The sequence below is a fragment of the Hypomesus nipponensis genome, chromosome 10 (assembly GCF_054491055.1).
Source record: "Hypomesus nipponensis isolate SF chromosome 10, ASM5449105v1, whole genome shotgun sequence".
Taxonomy (NCBI): domain Eukaryota; kingdom Metazoa; phylum Chordata; class Actinopteri; order Osmeriformes; family Osmeridae; genus Hypomesus; species Hypomesus nipponensis.
Window position 1 is genome coordinate 2,566,182 of NC_140370.1, and position 21,304 is coordinate 2,587,485.

At 39.4% G+C, this 21,304-nt stretch overlaps 1 protein-coding gene across 2 annotated transcripts; it reads right to left on the reverse strand.

Moving 5' to 3' along the window:
* Positions 1-1,952: 1,952 nt before the first annotated feature.
* glula (glutamate-ammonia ligase (glutamine synthase) a) lies at positions 1,953-4,530 on the reverse strand. Of its 2 annotated transcripts, none has more exons than XM_084706911.1 (7): positions 4,392-4,530; positions 3,570-3,754; positions 3,196-3,357; positions 2,971-3,117; positions 2,743-2,870; positions 2,433-2,632; positions 1,953-2,304 (listed from the first exon to the last, which is right to left on the reverse strand). In XM_084706911.1, exons 2-7 carry the CDS (start codon positions 3,733-3,735, stop codon positions 1,992-1,994), a joined length of 1,116 nt encoding a protein of 371 aa, XP_084563037.1. In that variant the 5' UTR covers positions 3,736-3,754; positions 4,392-4,530; the 3' UTR covers positions 1,953-1,991. The 2 variants fall into 2 exon arrangements, with proteins under 2 accessions (XP_084563037.1, XP_084563036.1); XM_084706910.1 differs by lacking the exon at positions 4,392-4,530 and adding an exon at positions 3,913-4,170.
* Positions 4,531-21,304: the final 16,774 nt, after the last annotated feature.

Consider the following 21,304-nt stretch of genomic DNA (forward strand, 5'->3'; position numbering starts at 1 on the left):
CTCTCACAGAGTCAAAAAGGTAGAATTAACAACACAATATAAAAGTACATGTCCAAGGCTTCTGCCAGGCCACTTTTCTGCTAAGTACTAAGTTATGATTGGATAGGTTGCCTTTCATTGAGCCAATCAGTGAGCAATGTAACTTTTCAGTTGTAAGGGAAAATGGGAAGTAGGTGAAAGGTCCCATAACAAAGTTGTTGGTCTTGCATATTCCATAGCAAATAGACAGACAATGTTCCACACTTCCAGAGAAAAAGGGGTGGGGAAAAGGAAACGTCCTGTTTTCAATATGCCCTTTGAGCTATTTTGACTCCCTTTCACATTCTGTGGACTTGTTTATGATATTCAGAGGCAAACGGGTTTGGGGATGACACTTGGGATATGCTCTTACCCAGGTTGTAGGCTTGCAAAGACATAGTAGCTTTCCACAAACAGTTTGAGTTTCTGTGACACCGGTCCGATCAGTGATCTTACAATAACTTATTTAGGGAGGACTCCCCCCCATGCCCCCAGTCATAAATAGTACCATAGACACAGCTTTAACCAGAGTAAATCTTTTGATTTGAAACAACTAATTCAGCCCTTTTTCCTGTTACTTTAAGCAAACTGACTAATATTTGGGCAGAGAAATAAACACATGCAGACAAGTTCAGCTGAATACTTCCTCAAAATGCTTTATGGAAACATGTCAGATCAAAACACTCAGCTATAGTCAATGCTATGTTTCCACAACCATTCACTTCATGTAAACAGGTCTCCCCTTGAGACGAGACTGTTCCTTTCTGAATGCCTACATCCCAATATTGAAGACCCAGTGATTTTGAACAAGATGTAAGGTTTGAATCCCATTTGGGGCCTGTCGGTGCTCAGGTGAGGTCTCTTGGGCCTTTTGGCATGGAGTTTGCATGTTCTCCCCATCCACAAGGTTCTCTGCAGAGAACCTCAATAAAAACATGCAGAACACATCACTCTCCTGGGAGGGGAGGATGCAGAGAAAGTTACATTGTATGGACAAGCATGTGTGTGTTCATCTCCCATAAGTAAAAGTATGCTCTTATTTATGATTGTTGTGTTCTTGCTAGTAGAGTGGCTAAAATAAGTACGGTCTGGATAAGAGGATCAGCTTAATGACTAATGTAAAATAAGATTTTAATTTATTTTTTACTTGAAGTCCTTTGTGGGTTCTAGAATACATACTTCTTGCCTTGTTTCTTACTTGTGACAAGAAACCAAACAAGTCAAATTGTGATAAAATAAAAAGTTTAAATGTTTTGATGATAAAAAAAACAAAAAACAAAAAAAAACACCAGGTCCAGTAAATTTGAGGTTTTACCAAATCAGATGCATAACAATTTCAGAGCAGTTGACAAAAGGATAAAACTCCTTTATGAGCCTTGCATGGATTCTACAAATGGCATTATATTGGACAACAGTTGGGACTCAAATCTACAGAGTGTACCATACAACATGAACCAGTGTGTAAAGATCTGTAAAGTACATCAAACATGTAGCCATTTGTAAACCACACATCCTATTAAACAACAGTTAGTAACATTGAAAACAGAAGTCTAAAAGGTAGATCAACATACGTACACCAACTAACTGTAGATTTATTAAGAAATTACACATGCCGCTCAGCCCTAGCAGCATTACTCTTAAGTCCATTATGTGCTTTAGTCATGACAAACAAAAGGGGGCATAATCATCAAAACCATATTACAAATCAGCTCTGCACTTAAATGCAAGTAAGGGAGAGACATACCCTGCAAACACCATGCCCTCAACTATCTCAAGGTTAAGACCAAACTTTAGATATCTGCGGTAAAGTTGACCAGTCAACTTTAATCTATTCAGAAATGCAGGTTAAACTCATTTCAATGGAGAACAAAAGAAATGACAAATACAGTACTAGTTTTGACTTTTCAACTGATAAAGGGTGGGGGGGGGGGGGGGGGGAGGGTGAGATGCAGTCCAGAGGGATTTTGTGGTGCCTAATAGCCCACAGGCTCGTCTCCCTCTTCACTGAGCAAACAGGTACGGATTAGAGCTTCGGTCACTGCGTATGGGTCGCAGTTAGCTGAGGGGCGGCGGTCCTCAAAGTAGCCCTTCTTTTCCTGGCCCACCATGCGAGGGATGCGGATGCTGGCACCCCGGTTTGCCACACCAGCAGAGAACTCGTGGATGTTGGAGGTCTCGTGATGGCCGGTGAGGCGGCGGGCATTGTCCAGACCCCCCTTGGGATCGTAAGCACGGATGTGATAGTGATGCCTTTTCCCTAGCTTTTCAATGGAGTCCTCAATGGCCCTAAACACAGAAGAAAGGGTTAATCAATGTGGCCAAAGCCAAATGCGTCGTGTAAAATATAGATTGGTTGCTAAGGAACTGCAGGTCACAGATTCCTGCTCATCATCAAGATTTGTGCAAACACTCACTTCAGACCTCCATCTTCCCTCATCTCCTTGGTGCTGAAGTTGGTGTGGCATCCAGCACCGTTCCAGTTCCCAGAGATGGGTTTGGGATCAAATGAGGCAACCACGCCAAAGTCTTCACAGACACGGTGCAGGATGAAGCGAGCAGCCCACAAGTGGTCCCCCATATTGATGCCCTCAGAAGGTCCAACCTGGAATTCCCACTGAAAATATATATATATATTTTTTTAGTATTGACCATTGTGAACTCCCATTTCAAATATTTTAAAAAGAAAAGCATGTGTACAAGGCTGTGACCAGGCTTTTACTTTACCTGTGCAGGCATGACTTCTGCATTTGTGCCACAAATCTGGACCCCAGCATAAAGACAGGCTCTATAATGAGCCTCTACGATGTCTCTGCCATAGGCCTTGTCTGCTCCCACACCACAGTAGTAAGGTCCTAGACACATAGAATACATAGTTACAATGCAATTCATGACCTAGATTCAACCAGACTTCAGTTATGGTTATCACATTAATGCCAATGAGAAGGTCCTTGCCTTGTGGCCCAGGGAAGCCATTGGAAGGCCAGCCAAAAGGGTGTCCATCTGTGCCCAGAATAGTATACTCCTGCTCCATGCCAAACCAAGGGTGCTGGTTCTCCACCATATCCATGATTTTCTTACATGTCAAGCGGAGATTGGTTTCTGTGCAGAAATGTCATCTTGTTATCACCAAACAATATCTTAACAAAGGCAACCACACATCTAGAAGTCAAGCTTTACCTGCAGGCTTTCGGTTGTACTTCAGCACTTCACACAGGACCAGCTTGTTGGGGTCTTTGCGGAATGGATCACGAAACATTGCAGAGGGAATCAAATACATATCACTGTTGGAGCCCTCAGACTGGTATGTACTGGAGCCATCAAAGTTCCACTCTGGCAGCTCTACAGAGCAAAGGAACGAAAGGTTACTCTTGGTGAATGGGCAGAAAAACAATACAGTGGCAGGAATTACAAAAATGGCTGAACAAAACAAACATAAGGCTTTACCCGCCCACTCTAAAAAGATTGCAAATGTCCATATTTTCCCCACATAAGAACTAAACCACAATCATGGGGAACATTTTTAACAATTAATGTATATATACTTTGCTTACCTTCGATGCTTTTGGGCTCCGAATCAAGCGTTCTCGTCTTACAGCGGAGTCCTTCCCCTGTTCCGTCTATCCAAATGTACATGGCTTGCACTTTGTCTCCCTGAGGGAGATCCATGTACTGCTGTTTTACAGCTTTACTCAGGCCGGAACTATCAGACGTTGCCATCTTATTTATTATAAGACACCTGGGGAATGAAAACGACAAAAGGCATGAGTATCCATCAGGCCGACGCGATTCAGTGAAGAAGCACATGTTGCATAAGCGCGTGTTCAAAAACAAAGCAAACCATTGTTCTATATTCCAGAACGAATCAAATGATTAACAAGGAAATTGCTATTGTACCTCGGCATTTTTGGTTAACTTTGTCAAGGTGCAAGTGGTGTACTAAACGTCATTGTGTTGAATAACCCAATTTTGCCAGATGGTAGCAATAATTAAAAGGCTACAAGCAACAATCATGGTAGCAATTATTTTGCGGTTTCCAAACCTCTAAATTAAATACAAAATAACGTTCACACTGAACTTTTAAATACTGCCGTTTGACAAGGCTTCCCCCACAACTGTAGTCATGGTTACATTATAATTGTATTACATCACCATACACTACTAACTTAACCTCAACCTAACTAACACTGTAACTTTCTAACAAACAGCAACGCACCAAAACGCAGAGATGACAATGAAGCTCAATAAATGCAAAACAGTCAAACTACTTATTAAAATAAACATTGAACTAATTCACCAGGGTCCGTTGCAGCAGATAAAGGACAAGTAGCTTGGAAACTATTATGTAACTGAAAACCATGAAAACGAAATCCTACCTGAAGAGACGCGATAATTCAAATAGGAGCTATAGGACTGGCAGGTCCAATTTGTTGTGAATGGATGTTCCGATAGTTGTTCTCTCATTCTCCGAATCCCAAACGCTCTTTACAGTCACATTTATAACAACAGGAGCTGGACCAAGGCGTCTTTGATTGGTCAGAGAAAACAGTATGTGTTTATTCCAAGGTGATTGAAAGCTCATGGAGCAGGATCATTGGATAGAGTAAAAACCAAAGCGCAACGCCCTCTAGTAGCTCTCGGCTGAAAAGCATTGCGTGTCACTTGTGTATGACCACTATCTTATTCAGTCACAGTAGAAGAAGGAAACAGTTGCTGTATATAATTGATGTATTGATTGTCTAATACATGAGGTCGGCAGATAAAACGGACCAAATAAACATACACATTCTGGCATTGAAAACTGGATTCTAATGATGGAACAAAGCTCTAAACTCCGCCATGTGGTTATATAGCCCAATTACAAGACATAAGCACATAGGGTTATATGTAGTTAACATTAATGAATACGTCTCAGGCCATTTTCTCACGAGATGTTTCTCATATGATATGTGAATTACGTATAATAGTAGTAATATTTCAATCGGATATAAGTAGAATTGTGACATCCATAAATGGATTGTACACTGTCATTCCACATTATTTCGAGGATGGCATTGTAAGGATATCTCTTTGGTCTTGATGTGTTTAAGTCCTTTAATAGGTGAGAATGAATAGCGAGATGGCCTGGTTCCGAGCATTCGACAGTCACTCAAAAAGATCTCGATGTCTATGACGTAATTTCTTGAATTTATCTTGGTAACAGTTTTGGTATATGTAGAATACATGTAAAACCAACAAGCTTTGCCTCTAATATCAATGCTTCAGTCTTTGATGTAAAAAAACATTTTGACTGACATTAAATTACACAAAGAACAGATAAATGGGAAACTTGCAGCATCTACTTCATCCGTAATCTGTGTGTTAAAGATGACATAAGATTAACATGTTTTTCTGTTGTCTATTCCCTAGAACGCTTGCGGATCTTTTCACCCGCGACCTTTTTGTGGATTTCTTCAACACATTTCAAAATTTACCAGTATGCGGGCACCTGTAGCACAAACGTTATTCAGAGTATTTAAAAAATATATATTATGAGGACTCTCAAAATTGCAATCTTCACTTTTTTCTTGGAGAAGTTGTTTTGGCAAACTCCCCTTTATTCATGTAAGAGAGAACCAATGGCACATGTGCCTTGAAATCCCATACTGCAAGGTAATTAAACTATAGTTAATCAATTAATCAACTCTCAGTGGCTAACTATTTAGAATAATACCCAATAAAACCAAGATGACAGGCTGACAAAGTGACTCAACTGTGGGCTATGTTCTTGTTATTTACTTTGTAGGGTGCAACAAGGGGTAATTTCTTTGAGTGGATGAGAGCACATCAGTTTGCTTGCTTCCGACAGAGTGAGCTGTTACTACTACTTTCTATGCAAAGAATTATTGTGGTTTTCTTCATGTCAAACAAAAACTAATGCCTAAAGATTTAGCAGCTATCTGTGTTACTGTAACAAATACAGATTATGGTACAATTGTATGCAAAAAACAACAGTGACTGCATCAGAAAAGTTTGTTTAGCCACTCAAATTATTGATTAAATAGCACATTGTCACTGCCAAGGAGCTGATTACACAGTATCTGAAAATGCAGTCACTCCCTTCATGGTAAACATACAGATGCACACTGTATAGTATAATCATAGTGATAACAAAGATATTGGCGGTCTTTACTATTTGTTACCACTGCTGATGCTCTCAGAGGTGTTAAAGTGGACCTTTGCAGACCAGTGGCTGCTGAAGAGATGTTTGGGCAGTGTGCGAGGCATGAGGCGCTTCTGCTCATTTATTAACCCTTGTGCTGCCTTCGGGTCACATGACCAAAAGGTTCATAACGAACCATCGTTGTGTTTACCCAATACAAAGGCAAATAAAAATAATTTTCTTTTAACCTTCGCAATATGGGGGGGTCTGAGACAGCCCAACAGTTAAAAGAAAATGCTTCACTTTGTTTTTGTATGTGGTAAAATTGTCGCAAACGAAGGTGGGTCACAATGACTGATGGGTCAGAATGACCCGAGGAGAACACAAGGGTTAAAGGCACTCGTGGTGGGTGTTATTGCTCACACACTCAGACACAGCTTGGAGCTATTCAACTTCCTATAACCCAGTGATGTTCATTCGCTAACCGAGTTTGTGCATGTGTGTGTGCATGGAAAGGTGAGGAACTTTTAACCTTCTGTGTGAGGGTGGAGAGGCTGATGCAAACTGACTGGCAGGATAAGACCCAGAGGAACCACTACGAGGCCCTGCTCACTGTCATCAAGGCTGTCCATCTCTCAGAGGGCTCCAATACCATGACTGCCTGTAGGATTCCACTATACTTTTTGAGTCCAACCACCATTGTATAGAAAACCTAAAATGCACACTGGCTCTGTGATAGACTGAATGAATACATTTTTAAAAACAGAAGATTTGGTCATGTTTTATTGACCAAACTGCCAAGAACAAGGTTTGCTTACCAGCTAAACCATGAGAAGAGTTACCAATTTATTTGTAGTGAAATATTCGGACAAACTAACCTAACTTCAATCCTTGTTTGTGATTGTTGTGCAAAACAGATGGGTTATTGAAGATATTCTCTGGCAGCAAACCTGCCGAAAGGAAAGAACAGATCCTGGCTGAGGTGCAAAGCTCTATACTGCCTCCAGTACCAATCTGCTGCCCCAGTACCAATCTGCCTCCAAGGCTGCCATTACCAGGTTGAAGGACTGTGATTCCATTGCTTGAGAGTATGAGAATGTGGCATCTCGTCTCACCTTGGTGGACAGTGTGCACCCTCCTGATCCATCCAGCTGGAGTTTGATCTTAGAACCACCGGTTATCCCAACAATTGAGACGACCTACTGTTCTAAGGTCAGGAAGAGGGTTCTGTGGGGGACCCTACAGAGGCCCGGTAGTGGGAAAAGAATTGGGACGTGTAGGAGTACCAATGAGCCAGAACTGTGGCAGTGGCTGCCCATGGGTGGGGAAGGAGACCAGGGAGAGTGCAACAACATAGTGCACAATATGATGAGACGAGGGAAAGAAGGCAGGATCAAGAGGTCCACAAAGACCAAAAGATCAGCGTCTCTCGGGACGGTCAGCTCTTCTACCCTGTAGCACCCCTCCTCCCTCTTTCCCATACTCACCTTCATAAACCTGTCTAGTCTGGACGAGGGAGGTGATGTCATCCCCCCTCATGCTAGCATGCAAACGCCCATCTGCCAACTCCCGTCCACTGTCAGTACCACTCCTCGTCCCCATCCTCGCCCCCACCAACCCCAGTCTGTGGCCAGGCCCGCAACAAGCACCTCTCTCTGGCCCTGTCCGCTGACGCCCTGGCCGGGGGCCCCTATGAGGTTTTTCTAAGGGCCAGGGACCAGACTTTGAGACTGCACCACCTGGGGCTGTGGCAGGAGCTTGACATCTTTCTCAATCTGCTGCTCAAGATGGAGGATGGGCCCTCTAAGGCACTGAGACAGGTGCTGGCGAAAAAGATTATAGCTGTGTATCTGAGCGCTGCTGTGGGCCATGATGGAGATAAGTGCAACACTTTTCTGTCAAAATCCACTTTTACGCACCTCATAAGCCTTCTCCCATCTGGAAATGTGATGCCCTGGATCTATGCGGCCAAGCAGGAATTATGCCAGGTGGGTGCATTAGCACAACAACAATGATATAATAACACAATTGATAGCATGACAACATGTAAAATACATTTGTAATTGTTGTTATGGACTCACCCCCATACCTTTTAGGCCCTGAATTGAATTCTCCATTGGACTCCACATTGGACTGTAGATTTTGGCTCCCAGCTACAATGCATTTCTGGACGACGAAGACAAACATCTTCTGTTTTATCTGTTAACCAGACCTGAAAAGACATTTAAGCCTGGCTGATAGTAAATACTTACATTTTTATCAAGCCCTCTTTTCACATGGTTTTTCAGATCAGTCAGACAAAGATGAAGGGGATGGTCAGCTGTGGATCCATGGCACCACCTGGTGGGCCCGACTCTCCAGAGCAACAGATGAAGAGGATGAGGGAGGCTCTGGCACTGTGCCAGGCCTGCTGCAGCCTCGGGTGTGTGGAATCACTCTCAGAGGAAATTTGGGCGCTGCTCCCTTTGAAGGACCTGAGACAAGGAGGCTCAATCCACTTACTCTACAAGAAGACCAGTAGGGGACACACTTAACCAATGTCACTATGAATATCATTGACTAAGATACCTCGGAACGTGGGTTTGACTAAGATAATATGAACACAAATAAGAACAAACCAACATTTTGTGGAACTAGGTGCATGTTTCTACATGGTAAAAAAAATGTTGTTTTGAAAATGGCAGAGCTGTCCTCCTACTAGCTGACCTCTTTATTTAGACCGTTATGACCTGCCTTTTGAGACACTAGGTCAGAAGTACCCCAAGGTAGCTGTGGAAGAGATCAGTAAAACCTACAGGCTGTACTTTGACTGGAAACCTTTAAAAGGTAAGACAAGGCTAGCAAAAGTAGCAATAGTTGTGTGTAACCCAGGGTTACAGGGCTCAAATTAATTAAATGTAAAATACAATTATTTATAAAGAGTAACAAATAAATAACTTTATAAAACAATTGGGTTTTTTCGATTTAAATAGCTGTTTCTGATTGGACGAGAGACGTTCCATGAGTTGAATTATCCCACAACAACCCAATCTGACTTTTCACTCCAATAATAAATCACTCCGAAATGAAACATTTTGCGTTGTTTCAAATAAGTAACCATAACAACGGGGACGAGTCAAAGCCTCCATTTACAATTTTGAAAGACTTTAACAAGCTAACTTGTATTTACAACAATGGGTGACTTCAATATTTATTGTTACGTATTTGAAAAATGATTTTTTTTCAGACTGTACTGTCAGTGTCACGTAACCGCTCATCTCACATCCCATTCGCTATTCACCTCGCTAGTCAATCTACTTCAGACGGGCTGCGGTCGACACGACAGCAACAAGTCGTCTACACATGGCCAATTATTTTCTTCTTAAAAAATCTTGATTTTATTTGGGGACAATGACATGGCTCGATAGCTGGCTAGTCTTGTCGTTAAACATACTGTCAAATTATAATTACAGTTTGGAGAAAATCTCAACTTTGATGCGGTCATCTCACATCCATTTGCTATTCAACTCGCTCCACAGGCTGCGGCCGCACTGTAGCCTAGTACTAGTATGGCCGATACTTTGTTCGTGAAAATCTTGATATCGATTTTGGGACAGTGACATGGCTGGTTAGCTAGCAAATCCTCTTGTCAAATTATATTTACTGTTTGTCAACCGTACACAATGTTTTTGCCTTTGAATCTTGCTAGCATAAAGTTAGCTTTCGGGCTAATAGCTCAGCTGACGTTGACACCGGATCTATTGTTTCGTTGCGGAGGAACAATGGCAAAATAAACATTTTTTTTTATCAATAGCTGTATTTAAATGTTAATTGGTTGACTATAAAATTGTTTTATAAAAGCAATATAGTACTCGTGCGGTTGTTGAGGGATATACCACGAGTGTTGAGGAGGCCTACGGAGGAGGCCTCGGCCTCCGGCCCCGAGTCGTGGCTACGGCCGAACACCACCCGTGGTATATCCCCTATCAACCCCACTCGCACTCGTCATATTGCTTTAATTATAAAACAATTGTTTTATTTAAATAGCTGTTTCTGATTGGACGAGAGACGTTCCATGAGTTGAATTATCTGACAACAACCCACTCTGACTTTTCACTCCAATAATAAATCACTCCGCAATGAAACATTTGCGTTGATACGAAGAAGTAACCATAACAACGGGGATGAGTCAGCCTCCATTTACAATTTTGAAAGACTAACAAGCTAACTTGTATAATACAAGCCTGTGGAGCGAGTTGAATAGCAAATGGATGTGAGATGACTGCATCAAATTGAAATGTTCTCCAAACTGTAATTATAATTTGACAGTATGTTTAACGACAAGACTAGCCAGTTATCGAGCCATGTCATTGTCCCCAAATAAAATCAAGATTTTTAAGAAGAAAATAATTGGCCATGTGTAGACTTGCTGCTACTGCTGTCGTGTCGGCCGCAGCCCGTCTGAAGTAGATTGACTAGCGAGGTGAATAGCGAATGGGATGTGAGATGAGCAGTTACGTGACATTGAAAGAGTACATTCTGAAAATAAAAGCATTTTTTAAAATACGTTAAAATAAATATTGAAGTCACCCATTGTTGAAAGTTGTTAAAGTCTTTCAAAATTGTAAATGGAGGCTTTGACTCGCCCCGCTGTTATGGTTACTTCTTTGTATCAACGCAAATGTTTCATTGCGGAGTGATTTATTATTGGAGTGAAAAGTCAGACCTTGTTGTGGGATAATTCAACTCATGGAACGTCTCTCGTCCAATCAGAAACAGCGATTTAAATCGAAAAAAACAATTGTTTTATAAATTGATTCAGTTAGTAATATATGTTATTGTTTTGTGAATGAGCATTGATTGAGAGAATATTTGTTATTTTGCTTATAGCGAAAGTTTTGTTTTCCTGAATTGTTTTGTTTTTACGGTTGGCTAGCCGAAGAAGCTCTGCTAACTAACCGAGGTGAAGTTAGTTTCATATTCGACATTCGACATTCGTCTCACATTCGGAAGATGCTACTTTGCAGCGTCGAGTTAGGGACCGGGTGAAAATTACCCATACAATTTTGAAAAATGATGACATTTATAATATATGTATGACTATAAAACCTAAAAAAAACAGCAGAGCATTCAAACAATGTCTGACCTACTTCCACACCCTTTACTTTTTCAATAAAACATTAAAAAAATGATAGAAAATCGTTAATCTCTGAAAATAGCATGAAATCCTTGCTAATCTCAATAACTTTTCCAGACTTGGGTCAAAAAATCTCAAATACACACCATATTATTCTAATAGTCTCTGGGCTACTTCCACACCCTTTACTTTTTCAATAATGTTTTTTTTTAAAATGATAGAAAATCGCTAATCTCTGAAAATAGCATGAAATCTTCACTAATCTCAATAACTTTTCCAGACTTTTGTCAAAGAATCTCAAATATACACCAGATTATTCTAATAGTGTCTGTCCTACTTCCACACCCTTTACTTTGTCAATAATGTGTTTTAAAAAATGATAGAAAATCGCTAATCTCTGAAAATAGCATGAAATCTTCACTAATCTCAATAACATTTGCAGACTTGTGTCAAAAAATCTCAAATACACACCATATTATTCTAATAATGTCTGGCCTACTTCCACACCCTTTACTTTTTCAATAAAACCTTTTAAGAAATGATAGAAAATCGCTAATCTCTGAAAATAGCATGAAATCCTTGCTAATCTCAATAACTTTTCCAGACTTGGGTCAAAAAATGTCAAATACACACCATATTATTCTAATATTGTCTGTCCTACTTCCACACCCTTTAATTTTTCAATAATGTGTTTAAAAAAATGATAGAAAATCGCTAATCTCTGAAAATAGCATGAAATCCTTTCTAATCTCAATATCTTTTTCAAACTTGTTTCAAAAAATCTCAAATACTAACCATATTATTCTAATAATGTCTGGCCTACTTCTACACCTTTTACTTTTTCAATTATGTTTAAAAAAATGATAGAAATCGCTAATCTCTGAAAATAGCATGAAATCATTGATAATCTCAATAACTTTTCCCATCTTGTCAAAAAAAATCTCAAATACACACCAGATTATTCTAATAGTGTCTGGCCTACTTCCACACCCTTTACTTTTTCAACAATGCTTTTTTTTAAATGATAGAAAATCGCTAATCTCTGAAAATAGCATGAAATCTTCACTAATCTCAATAACTTTTCCAGACTTGTGTCCAAAAATTTCAAATAAACAGCAGATTATTCTAATAGTGTCTGTCCTACTTCCACACCCTTTACTTTTTCAATAATGTTTTTTTTAAAATTGATAGAAATTCGCTAATCTCTGAAAATAGCATGAAATCATTGATAATCTCAATAATTTTTTCAAACTTGTTTCAGAAAATCTCGAATGTACACTATATTATTCTAATAGTGTCTGTCCTACTTGTAGTCATGACAAGGAACGTTTAGCCAGTACTTTCTCCTGACCCCGAACATCTATTAATCCTGACACATAGACACAATCTACTCTTATTAATAGCAAGTTTACATGAGAACTTACTAACTAGTATCCAATGACTAGTTCTATTGATAAGTGAATAATGTAAGCACATAGGAAATCCCAATTTCTTCAAAACTCTTCTTTCATTGGCTCCCTTGCATAGACCTTGCGCGCGTGTGTGTGAGTGTTTGCATCATTAACCCTAGTTGAATCTCTGATTCTGGTGTCAGCCATATAGGTGTCAAGCAAATGGTCACCAGAGTTTACGTCTCCATCTCGCCCAGGTTTGGGAGTAGGCCTCTCTTTGCACACAAGGAATGCTGAACACAGTATCATTTTATACAGAATAAAACAGTTACATCTTAAAAATTTTTGACAGGCAGACACTCCGAGTGATGGGTGTGTCAAGGGGTTACATCAGAGTAATCTTACACAAACCTCTCTCTCTCTCTCTCTCAGTATCAGTCAGTCAGGTCAGTATCGACGGGATTCAAAATATTCCTTGTATATAAAGTGTTTTACCTAAGACTTGACAGCTGAGACTGTCAATTGATCCGTTGTGGTGGATTGTGATCCTGTCTTCCTGTATGACATGATTACTCGTCTTCTATAAAATTTCAGAGGGATTTAATGCTATTTTCAGATATTAGCGATTAATTGGAATTTTATTCAAAACTTTATTGAAAAAGTAAGGGTGTGCAAGTAGCCCAGACATTATTAGAATAATATGGTGTGTATTTGACATTTTTGGCCCAAGTCTGGAAAAGTTATTGAGATTAGCAAGGATTTCATGCTATTTTCAGAGATTAGCAATTTTCTATCATTTAAAAAAAAACATTATTGAAAAGGTAAAGGGTGTGGAAGTAGCCCAGACACTATTAGAATAATCTGGTGTGTATTAGAGATTTTTTGACACAAGTCTGGAACAGTTATTGAGATTAGTGAAGATTTCATGCTATTTTCAGAGATTAGCGATTTTCTATCATTTATTAAAAGGTTTTATTGAAAAGGTAAAGGGTGTGGAAGTAGCCCAGACACTATTAGAGTAATCTGGTGTGTATTCGAGATTTTTTGAAACAAGATTGAAAAAGTTATTGAGATTATCAAGGATTTCATGCTATTTTCAGAGATTAGTGATTTTCTATCATAAAAAAAAAAAACATTATTGAAAAAGTAAAGGTGTGGAAGTAGGACAGACACTATTTGAATAATCTGCTGTGTATTTGAATTTTTTTGACACAAGTCTGGAAAAGATATTGAGATTAGTGAAGATTTCATGCTATTTTCAGAGATTAACGATTTTCTATCATTTTAAAAATGTTTTATTGAAAAAGTAAAGGGTGTGGAAGTAGGACAGACATTATTAAAATAATTTGGTGTATATAAATCTGGAAAAGTTATTGATATTAGCAAGGATTTCATGCTATTTTCAGAGATTAGCGATTTTCTATCATTAAAAAAAAAACATAATTGAAAAAGTAAAGGGTGTGGAAGTAGGCCAGACACTATAAGAATAATCTGGTGTATATTAGAGAGTTTTTGAAACAAGTTTGAAAAAGTTATTGAGATTATCAATGATTTCATGCTATTTTCAGAGATTAGCGATTTTCTATCATTTAAAAAAAAGTTTTATTGAAAAAGTAAAGGGTGTGGAAGTAGGTCAGACATTGCTGGAATGCTCTGCTGTTTTTTTGAGGTTTTATAGTCATACAAATATTATAAATGTCATCATTTTTCAAAATTGTATGGGTAATTTTTACCCGGTCCCTAACTCGACGCTGCAAAGTAGCGTCTTCCGAATGTGAGACGAATGTCGAATATGAAACTAACTTAACCTCGGTTGCTAACTACAGTACGGTTGGAGAACTGTTAGCTGCCTCAGCTGTGTCCTTTTTTCTCCTACATTCTTCTACATTCTGACTGTGGGGAAAGTCCAGCGAACTGACTTGGATTTCGTCTGCAGCCCGATCGGTTCTTTCAGTACCGGTGTTGGAGTGGAGTGTGAACTGGAAAGCCTTACCGAGTCTACCAGTCATCTACGGGTTGCTAGCTACTGTAGCCAACAATCTGCTGGCTGCCTCTGAGAGATCAAGCAGAAAGAGCCTTGCTACGACTAGTAGGACAAGAGCCTGATTCTATTTGATTTGTATTTTTGGACTACCCCGGAGCCTGACACTTGAACCTGGGTGGTGTTCCATCAACTTCGCTAACGCAAATCGCGCTAACACGAATAGTCTCACTTGGGTAAACGTCAATTTAGACTTAAGCCTCAAGCCGTTCCACTAACGTTCTGTTCCACTAACAGGCAACGCTAATTCCAGCTAGACCTCAATAAACTTAGTCTCGGCAGCCCAGATAAGGCGATCGTCGAAAAGAGGAGTTATGTCGCAAAAAGCAAAGCGTAAAGCAGCAGAGAGGTGTTGTTTCAGCAGCGTAAATTGATGTTTTGAGTTTTTTGGGAGTTGTCCCCAAAAAGGGCAATGTTGCCGCAATTAACATGGCAAGGGAGACAACTTGTCAAGCCATTACGACCGTTAAAATGCGTATATTGTATATATATGTTAAGTAGATTTGGTAGGTCTACAATATACGCACATATATATATATATATATATATATATATATATATATATATATATATATATATATATATATATATATATGCGCATTTAGGCCTACTAATAATTAGCGTAATTTGATGAGCTGTCTGAAACCGTTCTGACAGGCTATGGCCGATATTCTCAACAGGAGATTTAGAATAATAGCCCAAAAAAGAACGTGCGGAGCAATGAAAAATTGTAGGATAAAATTCAAAACACTGAAGAAAGCCATGGTTAATTGCACTTGGTGTGCTACTAATGTTTTTGTCTTCACATCTTGAACAAAAACAATAAATTACTTCAAAATAACTTTGCCACACGCATTTATTAACTGATAGGCTAAATGCTGAGCTTTAATATAAAAGGGAAAGATAACCATGACTAAAATAGGGTTTCACTGAAATGACTAGTATTGCACAGATCCAGCACTGACTTTTTAGATCAGAAGGTGACCCAAACTGCACACTTTGTTTGGCAGAACAGTCATTTTAAATTGCTCAGCATGACTATGATATATCATTATTATATCACAAGTATTTCCAATTAACATAGTCTGCCTCCACAGATCCAGAGGGGGCTTGGACAGTGATAGACTCACTTTGGGAAAGCATACCCTACTGGGAACATTAGGGGAGACTGTTGGGCACAGCATCTAATTGTCTTCTTTGGAAAGGGAAGCCTTTGGGACACTGTCATGTAGGGGCAGCATAAAGGGCACTTCATAACAGCACCCTTTTCTATTGGAAGTAAGAGCATGGGAACAGTCCAATTTAGGCCATTATAAGGGCACCATATAGGGTACTGCGTCACATTTTCTATACTATAAAGGAACTCATTAAGACATGTTTTTACATTTATAGGGGGCACACTGTCATTTATTGCGTGGGGCATCCTGAGCACTCAAGCATATTTCACAATGTGAATGGCAGACAGTAGGGCACTTGGTCTAATTTTTGCCACTCTAAGGCATTTTAGAAACAATTTCAACCATGGGGGCACCAGGCAGTCACCCCCTGAGTCTTCCAATGGGCCTGGAAACACCCATGGGGACAGTATATTGCACCTATAATATTGGGGAAGCCAGAGGAGGTTGTCAACATATAGGCTACTTTAAACAATGAAAATACCTTACACAATTGAATAAAAAGTCTCCTTGATTCTTTGTGTTTCAAGATTACCTGAAAAACTGATAATAATATTCAGGTAGCCTACTGCTTGGAGCAAAGTATACCCTTCATATTTCCTGGCATAGTTCAAGAACGTCCCACATGCAAAGACATAGACAGATGCAGACAGACTGAACAGAGTCAAGGCTTGGCTACAGTGGGTTTGCTTCCTTGTGTGTGATTCCAGCAGACTACATAGTCTAGGCCTACCTACATAAACTGCAGTCTACTACCCTCCTTTCTACTATTATAGTCTACTCTCCTTTCTATTACTTTCTACAAAGGATGGTAGGCTGCTCTCATATGTTCATTGCCATCCTTAAGAGTTGCTAAAGTGTTATTAAATATATATATATTATTTATTTGTATTTTATTTAAGAATGACAATTAAATCTATCTAGATAAACTATACTGGGCCTGCTGAACCTATACTTCTTCCACAGATACTGGTCAGGGAAGCATTCTGTCTCTGAAGACCCTTGGGGCTGGTGGGATAAACGCTCTTTGTATAATCTGAGCACCTTCATCCACCACACGCTTGTCAAAGAACAGATACGCCATAATTGATTGTAACTTGTCTAGAGGCTCTGCTTAGTTTCTAAGGCCTTATTTTATGTCAATTAACCAATGGCTTTTGAAAACAGATGAAGTTACATTATTTATTAACTTGTTAATTTAAATTAATATATTTTTGGGAGATGAAGTAGGGCTACACACGCGAATCATTCATGTCTGCACTTCAAAAAGTCAGAATTTACGTTCCCGAACATGGACTAAAGTGCTTTGAGCGCAGGAATTTACTCGACTGAACTGTCTTTTGGGATTCTGTTTCCGCCTGTTTGAAATTATTTGCAACACATTTTAGTTTAGCTTGACCAGAGAATGTCTAATCAGAGCCTGTTTAAGGAGAGCCTTGCCACTCCCTATTAAACCCCATTGTACCGAATTTGGCTGCAGTTCCACCAGAGTTCCACTGGGGGTGATCGCGAGCGAGTGCATGTTGAATGGGAGTCTATGGAGCTAAACGGCTAAATTTGTCTCTTTCGCCTGATTGTCGTTGAAAAATCTCTGATTTGATTGTAGTTTGTGCATGTTCAACATGGATTATAGGTCGAAAATTGAATGAACGAGTACTTATGTCCTTTTGATTTCTTACATGGTGAGTCGTTGTTGCCCATAACACGCTAGCATTCTGCTACTGAATGCTGATTGGTTAGTAAAGGACTGATACGACCAGAGCTCCCGCTTGATGGCATCCGAGCGGAATCAGAATGTCGGAGCACTAGCAACATTAGCAACAACATTAGCAAGCCAAAACTCTTTGAAGCATGTGTATTGACAGGGAGAGCCTAACCTGTCAGCTGTGTTGTCGATGCCCTGAGAGAAAAAAGTAAGTGACCAGAGCTTGCCGTCAAGCAGTAGCTCTTGTCGTACGATGTGTATGATGTCAATGACATTTTCAAAAGCTTTTTAGAACAGAAAGGCGACTTTCAAAAAATCTAAAACCCGGCAGTGTGTATTTTTTTGGCCTTCCCTTTCGAATTCGGAAGTTTCCCGAGAGTGGCAGTTCTCTCTATATTAGACATTCTCTGGTCTAATAGAGAGAACTGCCACTCTTGGGAAACTTCCGGGTTCTGAACTGGTTGAAGTTCCATGTGAGGGCGCTAACGAGCGAGTGCAGAATGAATGGAAGTCTATGGAGCGGTACCCCTCAAAATCCACTTTTCTCAGGATATAATTTTTTTTCTAGTAATTTGAATTCTGAATTTGAAAGGGGAGGCAAAAAAAATACACACTGCTGGCTGTTAGATTTTTTTAAAGTCGCCTTTCTGTTCTAAAAAGCTTTTGAAAATGTAATTGACGTCATACACATCGTACGACCAGAGCTACTGCTTTACGGCAAGCTCTGGTCACTTACTTTTTTCTCTCAGGGCATGAACAACACAGCTGACATGTTAGGCTCTTCCTGTCAATACACATGCTAGAAAGAGTTTTGGCTTGCTAATGTTGTTGCTAATGTTGCTAATGCTCTGACATTCTGATTCCGCTTCGGATGCCATCAAGCAAGAGCTCTGGTCGTGTCAGTCCTTCACTAACCAATCAGCATTCATTAGCAGAATGCTAGCGTGTTATAGGCAAGAACGACTCACCCTGTAAGAAATCAAAAGGACATAAGTACTTGTTCATTCAACTTTCGACCTATAATCCATGTTGAACATGCAAAAATTACAATCAAATCGGAGATTTCTCAACGACAATCAGGCAAAAGAGACAAATTTAGCCGTTTAGCTCCATAAGCTCCCATTCAACATGCACTCGCTTGCGATCACTCCCAGTGGAACTCTGGTGGAACTGCAACCAAATTCGGTACAATGAGGCTTAATAGGGAGTGGCAAGGCTCTCCTTAAACAGGCTCTGGCTTGACTTTTAGCCTGACACGGATCAGGCTAGTCCCGATCCTTGGTTACGTAGCTCGAACTAGAATAATCCACTTTAATGGAACGGAACTCTCGCTAAAGTAAGTGAGACTTGGCGAAATGAGTCTCGCTTTCCCTTAATCGACGTTGATGGAACACCCCCCAGAACTGATCACTTTTGTGTTGTTTTTGTTGTTTTGAAAGACTATGGTACAAAATCGTCTGTTTGTGCGCGTGAGTCCACGCTGCCGCACTGTTTTTTGTGCCTATGCTGTGATTCTGCTGTTTTCCAGAATAAGAGTCCCACAATCAAATAAATATAATATAGTGATATATATATATATATATATATATATATATATATATATATATATATATATATATATATATATTATATCCCATAGATATTTTTTAAGCAGAAATAAACCCCAAGCTAATAAGAATAAATAGATCAAACTTAAGGGAATCAGGGAGAACAATTAATTGACACTTTCACATTGATATGGGGATTACTATGTTCTTATTTTTGTGTTCTTGTCATTGAGTCAATTGCCATTATTGTTTTGTTAATGTGTGTTTTTTACATGAGAAGGACAAAAATAAAACAGAGGTAATAGAGAAACAAAATATAAAAATAATAACAACAACAATTCTATTACCTCTGAAATATAGCCAACGTGTTCTGTGTGTCTCATTCTGTAGTGCAAACAGTACCATCTTTCCAAAGAACCCCATATTTTGATACATCTCCCATTGATCATATTATTCTCTGTAGCGGTGTTAAAGTTAGACACTCGTTACATGTGTTTCTGTGTTAACATGATAAAGGAAAATAGTCTCAGATTTTTTTTTAAATCTTGGCTTTCTAGGTAGTGAACTGGTAAAGAACTGTGTTTTGCCGCAATTTGAATGCTTTTTAAAAATGTTTTTTTCATTTGGGACATTGTGCCTTATTTACTGCATCTTAGATGACAAGTTAGTAGTGTCCAGCATTGCCCCTGCCAAACAGATCCCATTTACACTGATGAAGAGAGACCACAGCTTTGTCAGGAACTCTAGTAGACCAAGTTGTTTCAATTTCTTTATTTTCATCTCAACAACAGTCACTTTAAAGATGTTGTAGGCTTTGTTAGTTCTTATACACAACTTACCACAGCAGCCATTGAGTATATATGTTTTTTCTGTGTTTGGTATTCCCACAGGTCTCTAAGTGAGGTGCTGAAAAATACCACCAACCTGGAGTTCTTCAAGTGTTACCTACAGTCTCATAATGCCCACGGCGCCATCATTTTCTACCAGGATGTTGACAAGCTTTGCGGTGTGACCCATGTTTGCTTCTTGAAAACCAAGATCAATAGCCAAGATCAATAGTGGATCGCAGGGGTGCAACTACCCAGTGTCAGAGGGGTATGCAGCAACAATTTTGGGCGCCCCCCCCACCCCCCCCCAAAAAAAGAATAAGTGTGCCAGACATCATCATGTATAGGATTTAAATAATAAAGGTTTATTTTAAAGTATATCAGTCACTGTAGGCCTACTATAATTATAAATAATTATATATGTATATATAGCATACGTATATTCAGGGCTAGACAAATTGTGGCAACCATATTGTGACAAGTGGTAACCTAATCATCACCCCTGGCAACCACATTATTGAAGCCTATTTTTTTCATGTACTTTATTTTCATTACAAATAAATCATCATTGATGGCATTCGAGCATTTGCTTTGCGGATGTTTAAATTTGCGTTCTGATGTTTACTACGTCCCCACTGTCAGACATTGGCTAATTGTGATATTTCCCACATGCAGGGTTTTGATACAGAAATGCATTTTTCATTTGCAATGGCAAGATTAGCTTAGCCTATAACAAAACAAGTTGAATTATTTCGATTTGGCATTAGAACTAATCAGAATTCAACTGTAAGCAACCCCACTTAAGCTCACGTTAGCAAACACTAGCTAGTCTCTGTTAACATGAATACTTGCAAGTCTCCAAGTTTGGTAAAAAATCTATGCATGATTGCACACTGTGCATGATTGATGTAAACCAGAGTTATTGCATTAAGTTTTCCAGATTCTTGTCATTTATTGTACATGCTACCTTATATTTTCAGGTTTTCAGCTCAGCAACCTCGGTTTTGCATATTCTAAACTAGCCTTAAACCCAAAATGTGGCTGCTACATTCCCAGTGTTAGCAAACGCTAGCTAGTCTGTTAACATGAATATTTGCAAGCCTCCAAGCACAAACGTCACACTTTAAATCCTACCTGTTGCCTTTAACCATCCACTTATTAACTACTACTGTTGCATCCCTTGACATGTCATCTCCTTTTCCCTCTTTCTTTTTCTATCTTTAGCCCCCGACAACTGATTTGTCCATCCTTTTCCATAGACGACAACTCAATACTCGTAACTGCTCTCTAAGCGCTCACGGCGCCCCCGCTCCCTCTAGATGTCAAAAATCTATCTTATGAGATA